The 15,548-nt window shown below is 33.0% G+C and overlaps 2 protein-coding genes across 5 annotated transcripts in view; one reads left to right on the top strand and one right to left on the bottom strand.

Annotated features, from left to right (window-relative positions):
- The first annotated feature begins 2,838 nt into the window (after positions 1-2,838).
- On the top strand, positions 2,839-6,919 carry LOC132752329 (cornifelin homolog A-like). The gene is made up of 4 exons (XM_060742638.1): positions 2,839-2,994; positions 3,569-3,754; positions 5,367-5,506; positions 6,612-6,919. Coding segments are annotated over exons 1-4 (420 nt in total). The 5' UTR covers positions 2,839-2,993; the 3' UTR covers positions 6,705-6,919.
- Positions 6,920-9,215: 2,296 nt separating this feature from the next.
- LOC132752328 (probable global transcription activator SNF2L2) overlaps positions 9,216-15,548 on the bottom strand; it is a 37,545-nt gene continuing 31,212 nt past the window's right edge. For all 4 annotated transcript variants that reach the window (XM_060742635.1, XM_060742634.1, XM_060742637.1 and 1 more), the window contains exons 26-30: positions 15,169-15,274; positions 13,675-13,776; positions 12,848-12,995; positions 12,060-12,127; positions 9,216-10,191 (exon numbers count right to left, since the gene is read on the bottom strand). In XM_060742635.1, coding sequence (XP_060598618.1) covers positions 10,078-10,191; positions 12,060-12,127; positions 12,848-12,995; positions 13,675-13,776; positions 15,169-15,274 — 538 coding nt within the window. In that variant the 3' untranslated portion in view covers positions 9,216-10,077. The remainder of the gene's footprint in view (positions 10,192-12,059; positions 12,128-12,847; positions 12,996-13,674; positions 13,777-15,168; positions 15,275-15,548) is intronic.

Genomic DNA, 15,548 nt, shown 5'->3' with positions numbered 1-15,548 from the left:
TTGTGCATATACGAACATGTAGCGGGGTGATAGAGTCTAACCTTTTTTTATTTTTATGCATGTACCCAATCAGCACTGAATAACAGTAAATATTTAGCCTGATAAATACTCGTGTAGCAACTGTTCAGTCTTACTGTTGGAGGGAGACCACATATAGCTTTATTTCATGTATGAGTGGGCACCGCAGTAGAACCACCGACCTTCCGTTAGGATTGCTATTTGCTAACATGAAAGAATCCAAAGGCTTGGTAGGATTCGAACCCGTAGTGGTATGGGAGAAAATATTTGAAGCAATTTAGTCCTCATCATATTCATGTATGTATTGACAATGAAATACGCCAATCTGTATTAAAACACAACGCAACATTTTATGGATTATACAGGAACTGCATTTCCTCGCACAAACCATCACGATAGTTAATATTTTCTCTAGCGTTGCTTGTCCAACAAGGAAGCTAATTGGATGCTTAATACAAAGACATAATCACCTGTTCTTACAAGATAGACTTAACTTACAATAACCAAATTGCATTGACCAAATGATAATTTGTATCCAATTACATTAATCAAATATTAATAATTGAACGTATTTTGTGGCATAATTTAAATATGTGCAAAGTAATAGCTCTAAACTCCGATTATTATCGGCAAAACTGTCATTGAAGCATTGAAGCAATGAAGCAATTTGATACTTTTATGAAGCGTTATTTGCGTTACATTTACTTTAGACATACAAGTTATGTTGATAAAATGTATATCTTATGTCTTCTTTATAACAATGAACATCCAACTTTAATTTGCTAGATAATGATTTGATGCGTTTTTCCTCAATTTAATATTCAAGGTTCAAAAATAAACTCATTGCTGTGTATATTTTGTAGATTTTATATAAACTTTAAGCACGATATTTTAATATAAGACAATATTTGACTTTAAAATATACTTTGTATGCTGCATACAACAATGCAAACAAACTTTGAAAAGTGTAACGTAGATTACAAAGTACATGTATGCGCCTTTACCTAGGCAAAATAACAAGTTTAAAGTTTAAAGAACATCATAATTATCTAAGTTGCATTTTCTGCTTTTGGATAATCATAGATGTTATGATTAGTAATATGTGTTCGTCGACTGAGTCAATATATTGAAAGGTTTAAAAGATAACATTTTCATTTATAAATTTCCTAAAGAAATATATAGCGTAAGGCCAGAAAATACTTTGTGAATGACAGGCATTATGTTTTATATTATTTTATGAATTTGTAAGCTTTCAAAGTCCTTGAACATATAACTTACGAATATTCGGTCCATGCAATTAATTATGTGAAAGCTGTTCTGTCCCCATATTGTGAGTTTCTAAGAAAGTCGCACTTGAGAACTTGCTTTACGTCCGCAATTACATCTTCTTTTGATGACAGCATACCTCTATTATGACTTACATCGTCAGTTGAAAATATATATTGTTTTAAGCTCCCCGCATTTTATCTATAATATACAAAGACTGGATAAAATGTAATAGAATTCTGGGTCGATTTAGCACTCTGAACACCTTCGACAACCGTACAAGAGAAACTTTCAGCAAAGTCTTGAAGTCTGAAAGATGTTCCTTCAAGTCCTCAATAGCTTTATATTGTTGCTTTACTAATTACACGTGCTGTCTGAAATCAGCAACCAATGGTTTCTGTATTTTTGTCAACTTTAGACAGGTTTTTTGTTCTTTTTCTTTTTCGTCCAATAATTATATTGTGCTGAATGGTATGCGGAAATGTTTGACAAGTATTTTGGAGAAAAATCAGTGTTCTCAACTAAATAAATTCATACAAATTTATTTGTTAAAATTGTATTGTACATCGTTTCTACAATGTGTTTTAAGTAATTGATCATGTTTAAACATGTCCTGTGTTTTGTATCGAAAAGGTAACGACGTATATACATGCGATTTAGGAGACACGACTGTTTTGTATTTTATTTGTTTGTAAAAATACAAAGAGCTTACTTTAGAATGTGTTTTTGTTGCAAACTTATGTTCGCAATCGGACGATTTTTTTAAAAATGTTAATCTTGCGACAATATGATGTAGCACTTGTGTCATTTACGGCGACAGCGTGCTTTTGTTGAAAATGTTTTCGAAAGTTATTTTGTTGTTTTTCTTTAATACCATTAACCTTGATACTATTTGTTATATATTTTAAAAGTAGATACCATACAATGTTTAATATCATTGTCTCATCAATATCATTGTATATGTATCAGTTACTGTTTAGCAACACTCAATTTTCAAACTTGTTTCTATTTTCGAATGATAGGTGTAATAGTTGTATGTGAGTTGAGAAGTGGGCTAATAACAAAGTTCATAACAAATGCTTTAGTAGATAAAATTGTCAAAACTGTACTAAATATAAGAATAAATGAACGGTAAATTATATTATAACAGGAGGTCAAAACAACGGGATTGTATCCTTAAATAATGTAATATAAACTTCCAATACCCTGAAAAAAATACTGCCATTGAATGCGCACCTTGCTTTAAATCAAAATTTCTTCCATATTTTGTATTTACGCATATTTTACCTTAAAGGAAATTTACAAAAGTTTTGAGGAGATAAAATCTTTACTTTAAAATTACTGAAAGCTTCACAATAACCACTATCCACTAACCTTACAATTATGATACGTTGAAAAACTTTACCAATAAAAAAAGAATGAATATTATTAAATTTAGTTTAAAAAAGTCATATCTATTCGATCATTTGCTATAAAACAAGTACCCTCGGTACCTAGATAAATAATACCATGTTACTTCATGTATCTTGATATTGGCGATAACAATAATAATACAAATAATTGCAGATAAGTTTTTTAAAAACGCAAATATTGCAGATTATCAGACTATTATATCAATACCTGTGCCCATGCACCGTTATGCGCATTGAAACATGCAGAAGTAACGATCGTGCGGCAACATTTGAGTGGAATAGCTACAAACAGTAAGCAGTAAGTAGACATTTTGTTTATAATAAATCAAAAAGTTCATTTGAACAAATTCTATTTAAAATTGTGAATAAATACACATATGAATAAATAAACATTTGAATAAATAAAAAATTAATTAATTAATTAATACTTTCGCTCATTAAAAAAAAAGCTGCAAATTATTGACTGTTATTAAAAGTAGCTCCATTGAGGGACAAAAAGCCTAAAACATAAAATTTGAAATCAACTGGAGCACTAAAACAGAAATATACGCAAAAGATAATGGAGATAAATTAAAATCTTATTTTTGCGCTATTCTTAGCCTGATTCGCAACACTTTTCAATTATTTGTCTTTTTTCACAATTAAAATAAGTATTCCAATTCAAGAAAAACGGAGCGAGCAAATGATCTAAACATTTGCACACAATTTATTGGTTTAGAACTATATGAAAAGGAATATTAATTTCGAAAAAAAATATTTCAAGTCCCGCCATGTCAAAAAAAATCAGAAGAAAACTTTAAGAAGCTTTCATAAACTTCCAATATTTTTAGGATGTATAAAAAGTAACGTTTTATCTGGTCTTAAAATTATAGTGAGCGTTTACCCGGAAAGCAGTGTTGTTGTTAATCAACAAGTTCCAAATATGTACCCTGCTCCTATGACAACAACAGTTGTGCTGCAACAACCTCAACAAGCGCCTGGCAAACTTGTGTGTAGCAGGGAGGGCCATAGAGGCTGGAGCTCTGGAATGTTCGCTTGTGGAGATGACGTCACTAATTGTACGGCATTTTTAATCAGTTGAATCGATTGTATCTTTCTTAAATTATGCAATGGAATTTTCCAGGAATGAATATGGAAATTTATACTTTTCAAGTTATAATGGAAATCAATATCAAACTGCCAATGATTTTTAGTTAGTCTGCACAGGGGTGTATGTCTGACTGTATACGGATGACCATACAGATCCATATTATAAAAAGTTAATCGATTCAGCTTAACTCAAAGTGATCCGTTTCTTAACATTCGTCCGCTGTCAGAAGTCGCGCGCGATTCGTTCTTCAAGATTGTATTCAAATTAGTTATACTTAATAACTTAACTAAATTACATGAAAATTGACAGGAACTTCCCTTTTCTTAAATCTGTGCCAGATTTCTTCAAAAAGTTCTTATATGCCCCATACTAAGCAATAGGTCGCAGTAGGTAATAAGTTTTTGTTTGTTTTTTTCACGAAGAAAAAAGTAACTGCTTGGTCTAAAGTTTATCTAAAGTTTATTTGATATCTATTAAGCATCAGCTATTAGACTTCGGACAGTTAGGAATCTCTTCTCGATATTATTTTTCCGACGAAATGGTTCTGGTTTCAGTTAAGAATTAGTGCATGACAATTAGGGCCTCCTAGCATTCAGTTAGACCGTGAACATGTTATGGCTGAGAACCGTACAGTATTTGGGGTTGAATGGTGCACTAAAATGCTTTGAGGTCCTAACAAGGGTGTGTTATTTCTTATTTACACCGCACCTATCGAAATATGTTCAGAGCTGTTTTGAAAAAGAAACATCATTGCTAAAACAACAACATATATCATGTAAAGTGTGCTGAAAACTTGAAGTATAATACATGTTTTGTAAAACCTTCTTCGTTCAGGCGGCCACTAATTTGACATTTTATCGGACCGTTGACGCTAACCTGAAATATAATATTTGTAAACTTTAAAGGCCCGATGACATAAGTAAAGGAGGGACACATTTACGTAAGGTATAATATTACTAGATAGTTGTTCCAAGGTTCCAGTCTGATGTCGTTAAACAAATGCCTTTGTTAATTTGTAAAGAATGGCTACGGCAAAATAAAATGGAATAATACAATGAAAAAAATGAGTTATTGTAATTACGAAAACAGCTATATAAGATTCCACAAGTTTTTGTTGTTTTTTTTTTACTTTTTTTGTATATGAAGTGATCTTAAAGATTAATAATTCTTCCTAGAAGAACAAAAAGAAATGCAAATATTTTCTACTTTCAGATATCTTGTTTCTCTTAAAGCCTTTTGTGTTAAATTTGAAGGTCAATAACCTCTACATTGAGACTGTAACATTTTTTTTTCAAACAAATTCGAGCCTGTCGCACGGCGACACTAAAATTCAAAGTGTTAGACCTACTTCTATCTTTTATAACAGAAGATCAAAGTATAAAGATACTATTTCAATAGATTTTGCAAAAATTTACGACAGTAATTGATTTTACGCCATATATATTATAACTTTCATCGGAAGTCAAATTACCACATGGAGAGGTATGAAGCCCTCGTATCTAATGAAATTGTTTTAATACATGTATGTAAAACTTAATTATATGATGTAACATATATTTTGTCTTTGTTGGTAAATGCAGGTTGTTTAGCAGTGTTTTGTCAGGAGTTAGTTCTGATGGACATTTCGAGGAGAACAGGTGAGAACGTATGTGTGACATGTTGTGTACCAGGAGGTCTGCTGGCAATCAGAGCACGACTACGAACACTTGGTGGAATACAGGTCAGCAAAATATATTATACGACAAGTGTTGCAATTTATATACATAGTGTGTACAATATCTCCTTTGTTAAATCTATTTATTAGTGTACATTATCTATATTCATATAAATGAATAACGTTTTCATACCCTTACATAAGTCTACTACTCCACAAGTACTTGAACCATACAAAGTAATTGAATATTTAATAAAACTGTTGTACTTAGGCTTATAACTTTCCAGCCCTAACATTCAAACAAACGGCAAAAAAACACCTCTGACAAAATTCTCTAAAGATTGACAAAAAAAGTACAAATAAAGTTGAAATGTGGTTTTGTTTTTCACTCAAGAAACAGACTCAATCAAACCAAGTACGCAATTTTCAGGTTTTCCTTGCTTCCGATGGGTATCCCATTTATACATTTGAGCCGTGTCACGACAAAACCAACATAGTGGGTTTGCGACCAGCATGGATCCAGACCAGCCTGCGCATCCGCGCAGTCTGATCAGGATCCATGCTGTTCGCTATCAGTTTCTGTACTTGTAATAGGGCTTGTAAGCGAACAGCATGGATCCTGATCAGACTGCGCGGATGCGCAGGCTGGTCTGGATCCATGCTGGTCCATGCAAACCCATTATGTTGGTTTTGTCCCGTATCACGACAAAACCAACATAGTGGGTTTGCGACCAGCATGGATCCAGACCAGCCTGCGCATCCGCGCAGTCTGATCAGGATCCATGCTGTTCGCTATCAGTTTCTGTACTTGTAATAGGGTTTGTAAGCGAACAGCATGGATCCTGATCAGACTGCGCGGATGCGCAGGCTGGTCTGGATCCATGCTGGTCGCAAACCCATTATGTTGGTTTTGTCGTGACACGGCTCATTTGTACTTCACAGCATCAGGTGTCAAGTGTCGTGCAGCAGCGGTGAAAGATTGTCATTTCAGTTTTGTTATATTTTTATGGCCCTTCGGGATCACTGATCCAAGCATATAAGTGTTGAAGATGGAATACCGCTTAATTAACGCTAGGAGGGCGTAAGAGATGTTTCACTTTCACAACAGTCTCAATCTAACCGAGTAGGCAATTTTCATAGGATCTCACCAGATTTATTTCTATAATTTCAGGGTTCCATATGCGAGGATTACCTGTCCCTATCGTGCTGTTACCTTTGTGCCTTGTGTCAGATGCAAAGGGAGTTGGACAGCATGGGCTTGTGATATGGTTATACAACTCTCTTACAAGTTTTCACCAAGTTGTGCCTACGAAATTATTGAATGACATTTTGATAATATAATGCACCTTTCTTTTAATTCGACTTTTCAGATATCACTTACAAGTTTGATTGTAGAGAACTCCATTAATTTATATAAAAAATAGTTAGTGTATAGTGCTGTTTGTAAAAATTAAAAAAAAAAACATCTTGGTTCCGTTATCTTGTTCTGTGTTCATTTTCTAAACAAGAATAACAGTATAGAAATAACAAGTGGGTTTGTGAACGTATTCCGAGGAAAATGCTGTTACCGGAGGCGTTAGCTCTCAGAAACAAAGAATCGGGCCATGATTCGATTACATATTTAAAGAGCAGGACCGAAGCCTTTTCTACCTACTTCTTCAATTTCTTCAGGGGGGGGGGGGGGGGTTGGGGGTATATATGCTGTGCCCTACGGCCATGAACCTGACCATTAATGAACAGTCATAAGTTTGATATTGTAAGTATTTGACATCCCAATTTTTCTTATCCATTAAATGGAAACATTTTGTTTGAAGTGTGCTCTATAACTTGTTGTGGTGGTAGTTTTCACTTCGGATCACGACAGTAAGCTGAATTAAACAGAGCACAGTTCAGCCACGCATCGTTTCTGGGCAGGCTATCAACCAGTTCACCAGTACTTCTTGCCTTCGCAAGGAACTGATAAGCAAAGATACAGTGCAAATGACCGTAGAAAGGATTGATTAAATGATTAATCACAATGAAAGTGACCTGCACCGTCTGGGAATCGAACTTAGGTCGCCCGATACACAGTCAAACACTACCTAGTAAGCTAACCGGAGTTTGTACGATAATTGTTTACACCTCATGACCAATAGAAAAGAAGCAAGGGGGTCATCGTGGCCCTTGATCGCTCACCCAAATGCACAGGTAGAAATTGAATGTTGAGTAACTTGGGACATAGACTTAATTTTTTACCACAGTTGCATAATTTATAAAACATTTGCAGTTGTCTTCAGGAAATGTTAAAACAAATATCTGGGCTCTGAGCATTCGTGTTTCTCAGGTTAAGATTTTAATATAGGTTTTCTATATGGAAATGGACACAGAGTGAGAGCAAAAAAAATAAGTTGGTGTTTTCTTATTTATCTGCATTTCTTGTAAATTAATAATTTGATAAAGAGAAAAATAGCAAATGGAAAAAAATTATCTCGATCAGTATTTAAGTAATGTCATTATAGCCTGCAAAGATCAGGCTAGTTATAATATAAACAAGGGGCAGACACAATGCATATACCAAACAAACAAGAGGGCCATAGTGGCCCTAACATCGCTCACCTGAATATGTGTTTGTTTTGTTTTTTTGGGTTTTACGTCACATCGACACAGTTTAGGTCACCTGAATATAAATACAAGTAACATTGTAAACTATAAACGAAAGCAGACATACATGTATAATCTAAATATTAAACTGATATCACAAAGTTCATATTTGTATCTGAAATAGTGCAGCGTAAACATTACTGGTTGCTATTGCTAGTCCCTGGTTGCTTTACAAAATGAATGGTACTTTGGAAGTCATTGACAGATTCACTCATTGTTAAGGAAATTTAATGTTTGCTATGAAAGTCACTGATTGTTATAGAAATTTACAGTTAGCTATGAAAAGTCAATGGCTGCTTCAAAGCCACTGGTTGCTATGGAATTCAATGGTTGCTATGCAAGGTCAATGATAACTATGGAAAGTCAATGGTTACTATGAGTGTCAAAATTTGCTATTTCAAGTCACTGTTTGCTATGGAAGTCAATGGTTGCTGCAGAAAGTCACCGGTTGCAATGGATATCCATGAAATGATTTAGAGCGTCTTTACACCAAAATATATGCAATACCATTTTTACAGAAAATTCGCAAAATCGGGATGAAGTATTTATCACGGAAAAGCCACGACACCTGGAGCAGTTTCAATATTGACCAAAGAGCTACACTTTTAACAAACTTAGTAGAGGTCTACTAGATAATGTCTTGTGTCAGAAAACTAAGCTTTAGATCTTGTAGTTTTAGACGAGAATCTTTTTTTTTTAAAAAGGCTTTTACTATATACACATGAGAAAAAACTATGTTCCCCCAGGACATGGCAAATTTTGACACAGTGCTATAATTTGAACAATTTTTGTAGAGGTCCACAAGACAATGTTTCATAGCTTGGTTTAACTATATACATATAAGGAAGATCAATGTACCAGAATTTAGCATGGAATGGAAATCTTTGAGCAATTTTTAAAGAGCTTCATACAAGTAACATTGAAGGAAAGAAAACATTTAACACCATTTATAAGCATGACTTGGGCAGAGTGATCCTAAAAATTCACCCTTGAGCAATTTGTGCTCAGGTGAGCTAAAATGATTCGGTTCTTATGGTCAGTATGTATTCTGGAATGATTCACAAAGGGGGAAAAGAAACAAGAGATTTACAGCTGTCTCATACTTTACAAATATGAACACAATAGAACAAGGAACTTTTATCATAAAATTTCTTTCCATTTATTACAAGAAATACATTCACATCGACATAACACTTGATAGTTACAATTTTACTGTGTAACATCAGAAACCGATTTTAACACAAACATAATTTACAGCACAATAGATCAAATATCTGAATTATTGTTTCCCAGTAACATACTCCTGACAAAACAACACAATGATGATGTAATATATAAGCAAACAATAGCAATAAATTTTACTGACAAGTCTTTAAGGAGTGTAAAAATGTTCTCTGAATGCACTTTTGTAAATGAAATATTTCTATACAGCTACGAGATGAAAGCAGTCATTTAATATTGAAGCTCAAAACCTTTAACATGACTGCATGATACGATTTATTTTGTAAATAACTCAATTATCATACCACAGGAATGCCAGCTCAAATAAAACGCAACATTCTGGTCTGGTCATTTTTAACCTAGTAACAATTTTACTTATGTATCATATCTGTACTTGTCTGAAAGGTTTCATAAAGCATGTGATTGACAGCATATATGATCAACATACACTGTATATAATGTTAATGATGTTTTACCATTTAACAGCATGGTGTGATAAATAACTAATAAAATGAAGCAATTAATGGATTATTCATAACTAAATATATATATCCATACAGAAGTATGTCTTAATGTATCTAATAAACAAATTGCACATCATATAACTACACATGGCCTCCCTGGTTCACCTCTTTCAAACACTATTTACACTATAAGCCCTAATAACTTTAGTACCAATTGACTGGTACTTTAAATTGTTGTCTCGCACTGATCATTTATTCCTGTCAGTAATGATGACCAGACAGTGGTCATGTATAAAGTTATACAGAATATTTCTAATCTTCATCTTCGTCATCATCTTCATCATCACTGATAACTGGGCGTGGCCTACCACGAGGGGGTGTTGTCCGTTTGCCTGAAGGGACCGGAGTTTTCATTGGCGTCTTGGTCTGTAAATACACAAAACTTAAACATTTAATTTCTCTTGATAAATTTTTATGTTAAACACCATTAACATGTAAACAAGAGGGCCATGATGGCCCTGAGGTCGCTCACCTGTATATAGGCCCCCGGAGCAGGGCCAGTTTAAGTTTTTACTACACACATATAATAAAAAAAATGACCTTCTCCTCTCACCACCCCCCCCCGGCAGGGCCAATTTTAACCCAAAGGCTTTTATTTGAAAAAACTTGGTAGACACCCATAAGAAGATGTTTCATGCTAAACATCTAAGCTCTAGCTTATTTGGGTTTTTTAAAAGAAGATTTTTTAAGTTTTTACTTTACACATATAGTTCAAAAGAATGACACCCCTTGGGCGGGGCCAGTTTTGACCCCAGGGCTTTTATTTGAACAAACTTTGTAGACACTTACTAGAAGATGTTGCATGTTTAATATCTAAACTCTAGCTATTTGGGTTTTTTCAAAGAAGATTTTTAAGTTTTTGCTATACACAAATAAGGAAAATCAATGACCCCCGGGACGGGGCCAATTTTGACCCCAGGGCTTTCATTTGAAAAAACTTTGTAGACACTCACTAAAAGATGTTTCATGCTTAATATCTAAACTCTAGCTATTTGGGTTTTTTCAAAGAAGATTTTTTAAGTTTTTGCTATACACATATAAAGAAAATCAATGACCCCCGGGGCGGGGCCAATTTTGACCCCAGGACTTTTATTTGAACAAACTTGGTAGACACCCATTAGAACATGTTTCATGCTAAATATCTTAGCTCTAGCTCTTTGAGTTCTTTAAAAGAAGATTTTTTAAGTTTTTGCTATATGCATATAGGGAAAATCAATGACCCCCTGGGGCGGGGCCAATTTTGACCCTAGGGCTTTTATTTGAACAAACTTGGTAGACACCCATTAGAACATGCTTCATGCTAAATATCTTAGCTCTAGCTCTTTGGGTTCTTTAAATGAAGATTTTTTAAGTTTTTACTAAATGCATATAGGGAAAATCAATGACCCCCTGGGGCAGGGCCAATTTTGATCCCAGGGCTTTTATTTAAACAAACTTGGTAGACACTCACTAGAAGATGATTCATGCCAAATATCTAAGCTCTAGCTCTTTGGTTTTTTTAAAAGAAGATATTTAAAGTTTTTTCTTCCGGTTGCCATGGCAACCAGAGTTCTGCATGGAATTAAATTCTTTGAACAATTTTTAAAGGTGACCACCAAAGGAACATTCCTGTAAAGTTTGGATGAAATTGGCTTAATGGTTTATGAGGAGATGTCATTTAAAGTAAAAGTTTACGGACAGACGGACGGACGCCGGACGAAAAGCGATCACAAAAGCTCACACTGTCACTTTGTGACAGGTGAGCTAAAAACAAAATGAAACATCAGTATAAGTTTTAAAAAAATAACCCTCAGCCAAATACTAAATGTTCTTATAAAATAAACAGAAACAATTGTTTTATTAAAGTGAATTTCAGTATATTAAATTATGTAAACATATTCCATGATGATCCATGTTAAACAACATTTATAATACTCAATATTTGTAACATAGCTTTTAATTGGGTAATCGTGACTTTCATATAATTTATAAACACGGCTGCTGTCGATTTATAATGTGATTTTCGTTTTTCTTTAATAAAAAAATTATGCTGAATTATAAGTTAGTTAAAAAGATGTCGGACAGTGTTATATGGTCGTACATAAACGCTTGTTTGCAATATAACCCTCATCTCGGCACAGGTTATATTAGTTAATAACCGTTGATACTAAACCATATAATCTGCCTGACACCTTTACAACTTGTTCCAGAAATGAAAATTATAAACAATTGTGGTAAACATGTTCCTTCCTCACCTTTGTTTTATCTTTTTCTTTTGATTTATCTTTCTCTTTTTCTTTACTTTTTGATTTTGTAGACTGAGCTGTAAAACAGAATAAAGTAAAGTTTAGCAATTGCTAACATAAATGTAATATACTGATAATACTGTAATACATTACAAACACCCTTACCCTGCACATTCTGTGTAAAGGACTTGTCTCACTTGTAATGGGGATTGTTAAAAAATAATTTTAGAGATTTTGAATCATGCAGTCTAGAATCTGATCAGACTGTATAAATGTTTCCACTGGCCTTATAGCTCTATACTGATGCCTGTAACCACTTAAGTTCAAATAAATAAATATGTCATACCAAATATACAAATCTTACTAGATAGTAGACGTCTAGTATGACTGTTCAATCCTATCAATTATCAAAATTTAAAATGTATAGATCAGGTTTTAAAGCTAAACAGATATAGCATCAAATATCATATTATAGGAATCATTTTATTGTACAATTTATAGTCATCAAGTTTAATTAAGGATTAAAGACATGTCAAGCTTTCATTATAGATGCCCTTTCTATTTACTTTTACAATAATGACAATAGGCACACTGGAAACTGCTGGATAGCTTTTTTTAAGTTAAATAATACTTTTTTATACAAGACTTACACTAAATAAAGATCATAGGTAAATAATATATCAGGTCAAAGATTAAATAAAGCATCTTCATATTACTACAAATCCTATAACTATAAAGTACAACTTTCAACTAATTATTTGGTATAATGAAAGTGATATAATAATGAAGGTACATACTGTCTGTATCATCACCATCACTACTGTCATCACTATCACTATCACTGTCATCATCACTGGAATCATCACTAGAATCACTACTGTCTTTCATCATCCTTTCCTTAGCATTTGTTAACACTGACTGTAACACTATTGAATCCTCGTAGATCTGTAAAAACATATTTTTCATCTAACTTATTCACAAACAGGTCATTTCAAAAATATATACAAATGTACATGTATATTTGATTATGGTAAAATAATTTCTTTGATAACAAACTATAAAACACACAACACCTCCTACTTAGCACAATAAAAAGACAATCAGAATTTTAATAAAGAAATTGATGGTTCAATTCTCATACTGCGCCAAATTTCTTCATGACTATTGAAATCAGACATTCAGTCTAATGATCATTTTTCTCTCACTGCTAATTCAGATCAGTAATGGGTCACAAGCAGAGAAACTGGTTATTACATATTGATCCAGAAAGGGTTAGGTGAACTGACTGCCGAGCTATTACCAAAATTGTGATGAAATCAGTGTAATAACCATATAAACAAACAAACTACTTATTTTATCAATGAATATGTGACTATCTGAATTCAGCATAATATATAAATAGTAAAATAAGTGTTAATAGATATATAGAAACTTAAGTTTACATGTACTTCAGATAATGGATAACATTTGTTACAAATATCATCATAAAACTTAGCTTTTAAAATTCTTTTGCTAGCTTATTACCATGAAATTGAATTCCCATAATTGTCAAACATATAATGGTGAGGTCTCCAATCTAGAAATCAAGTTGAAAGAATATGTAATAAATCATACAGTACATTACCTGAGACCCCTCAACATTATAGAGTTGAGCATTTTGACATAGTGTATAGATATCATCTTCAAGGTCTTCTAGACATCTGTACTTGTGATCCTTGATTCGTTTCTGAAAATTTGTTATTCAAACATAAATACATCATTTTTCTTGGAAATTGTCGACTTCCTTTAAAGTAATTCTTCCGCTATCTTATTTATAAGATTTTTGTTAAAGTACAAGAATAGATAATGTTAATATATTTTCCAATATTTGAAAATTAACTTAACTACAACAAATACAGGCCTGTTAAATGACAAGTGTCTCTATGTTTGGTAAATTCACACCTATTTTTGCTCTTTTTTTCAGAACTTAATACTACTTAATAAACAGTATATTACTTTTATACTACTTAATAGCAACAAAATTTAATGCTAATTAAACATTATCAAAATTCAATATTTCTTAATAATAAGCAACAAATTTTAATACAGTAGAACTTCGGTAAGTCGAAGTTGGAGGGACTGTGTAAAAACTTCGACACATCGGGACTTCGACTCATGAATCGGTCTGAATTTCATGACAAAATTTCAACCCGTGACTAGCCCTAATTATAAGATATATAACGTTACCTATTTCATGTTTTTTCTTTCATTCATTAATCTGATATTTTACATTATACAATGATAAATATGACATGTTAAGTAACTTTTTACGGCTAATGATTTGGACTCCCTGTTGACGTATACAATGAAGTAACAAAAGGCGTTACAATACGAAAGGGTAATAACTTAACCAGCTTATAGTAAATATTTCGCGTGTGATAATCACGCGACACCGGGTCATGGAAGAACTCAAATGATAGTGATTACTGTTTACATGTACTTTCAAATACCGCTACGGCAATTAAAATAGTCATGATTAAAGCATTTTTTTTACACATTTAAACGCATACAAAGGCTGTTTGAACACTCGACTGTGTAATTAACTCCTGACGCTAAAGTTGATCGGAAATTGTTTTCGCGACTAGAAAAGGTGTGAAAATGTCTCGAGGTCGAAGGTGTCAAAATAACCGAAGAACTTCGACTTATTTGTGGTAAATTGTACTAGATTTATTCTATACGGACCACAAAAATACTTCGACACATCGAAAAACTCGACACATAAAATCTCGACTCATCAATAGGTTTTTATGAGGAATATATAAGGGAAAAAAATCGGGACTTTCATTTTACTTCGACACATCGAGAAAATCGACTAATCGAAGTTCGACTCATAGAAGTTCTACTGTACTACATAATTCACAATTAAAGGGTGAGAGCTGTATTGCATTTACCAATGTAACTCATTAACTGACTCAAACAAATCAGGTCATCAATCTATACCAATTTTGTTGATAATTATCATAGCCCTCAAAGAATCTTGACAACTTCACAAATATTCAGATAAAAAAAAAAAAAAATGTGATAATGTGAAGTGATGTTTTCAAATTGAAGAGGTAGGTATCTGAATCTGAACACTTACCTTAATTTTCTTAAAATCTAGAGGATTTGTAATGATTTCATAATACTCTGGGAGATCTTTCTTTGATGGAAGCTTTTCAAATGCAGCACTCAACATTCTACCATCACTGTTGTGATAAATAAAATTTCTTTCCACAATGTAATCTTAAGCATATACATAACATGCAACTTGTGATATAAAACAAGTTTTAATTTAATACAATTCAAAATCACTATTGACATTAAAAACCAGTGATATGGCAAACAAATTGTAATTCATGATTGCAACAACTTTGCTCTTATAAACATTAATAACTAGGCAATGACAAAATAACCACCATAACGATTTATTAGAGGTCCCAATGACCTTGACCTTTGACCTGAAATAATAAATACATTATT

The sequence above is a fragment of the Ruditapes philippinarum genome, unplaced genomic scaffold (assembly GCF_026571515.1).
Source record: "Ruditapes philippinarum isolate M1 unplaced genomic scaffold, ASM2657151v2 ctg606_1_1_1_1, whole genome shotgun sequence".
NCBI lineage: Eukaryota > Metazoa > Mollusca > Bivalvia > Venerida > Veneridae > Ruditapes > Ruditapes philippinarum.
Note: the sequence above shows the minus strand (reverse complement) of the source record. Positions and strands in the feature narration are given on the sequence as shown.

Coding starts and splice junctions, on each gene's coding strand:
- LOC132752329 (XM_060742638.1), top strand. Junction 3,755..5,366: donor TGGAGATGACGTCACTAATT/GTACGGCATTTT, acceptor TGGTAAATGCAG/GTTGTTTAGCAGTGTTTTGT. Junction 5,507..6,611: donor GAACACTTGGTGGAATACAG/GTCAGCAAAATA, acceptor CTATAATTTCAG/GGTTCCATATGCGAGGATTA.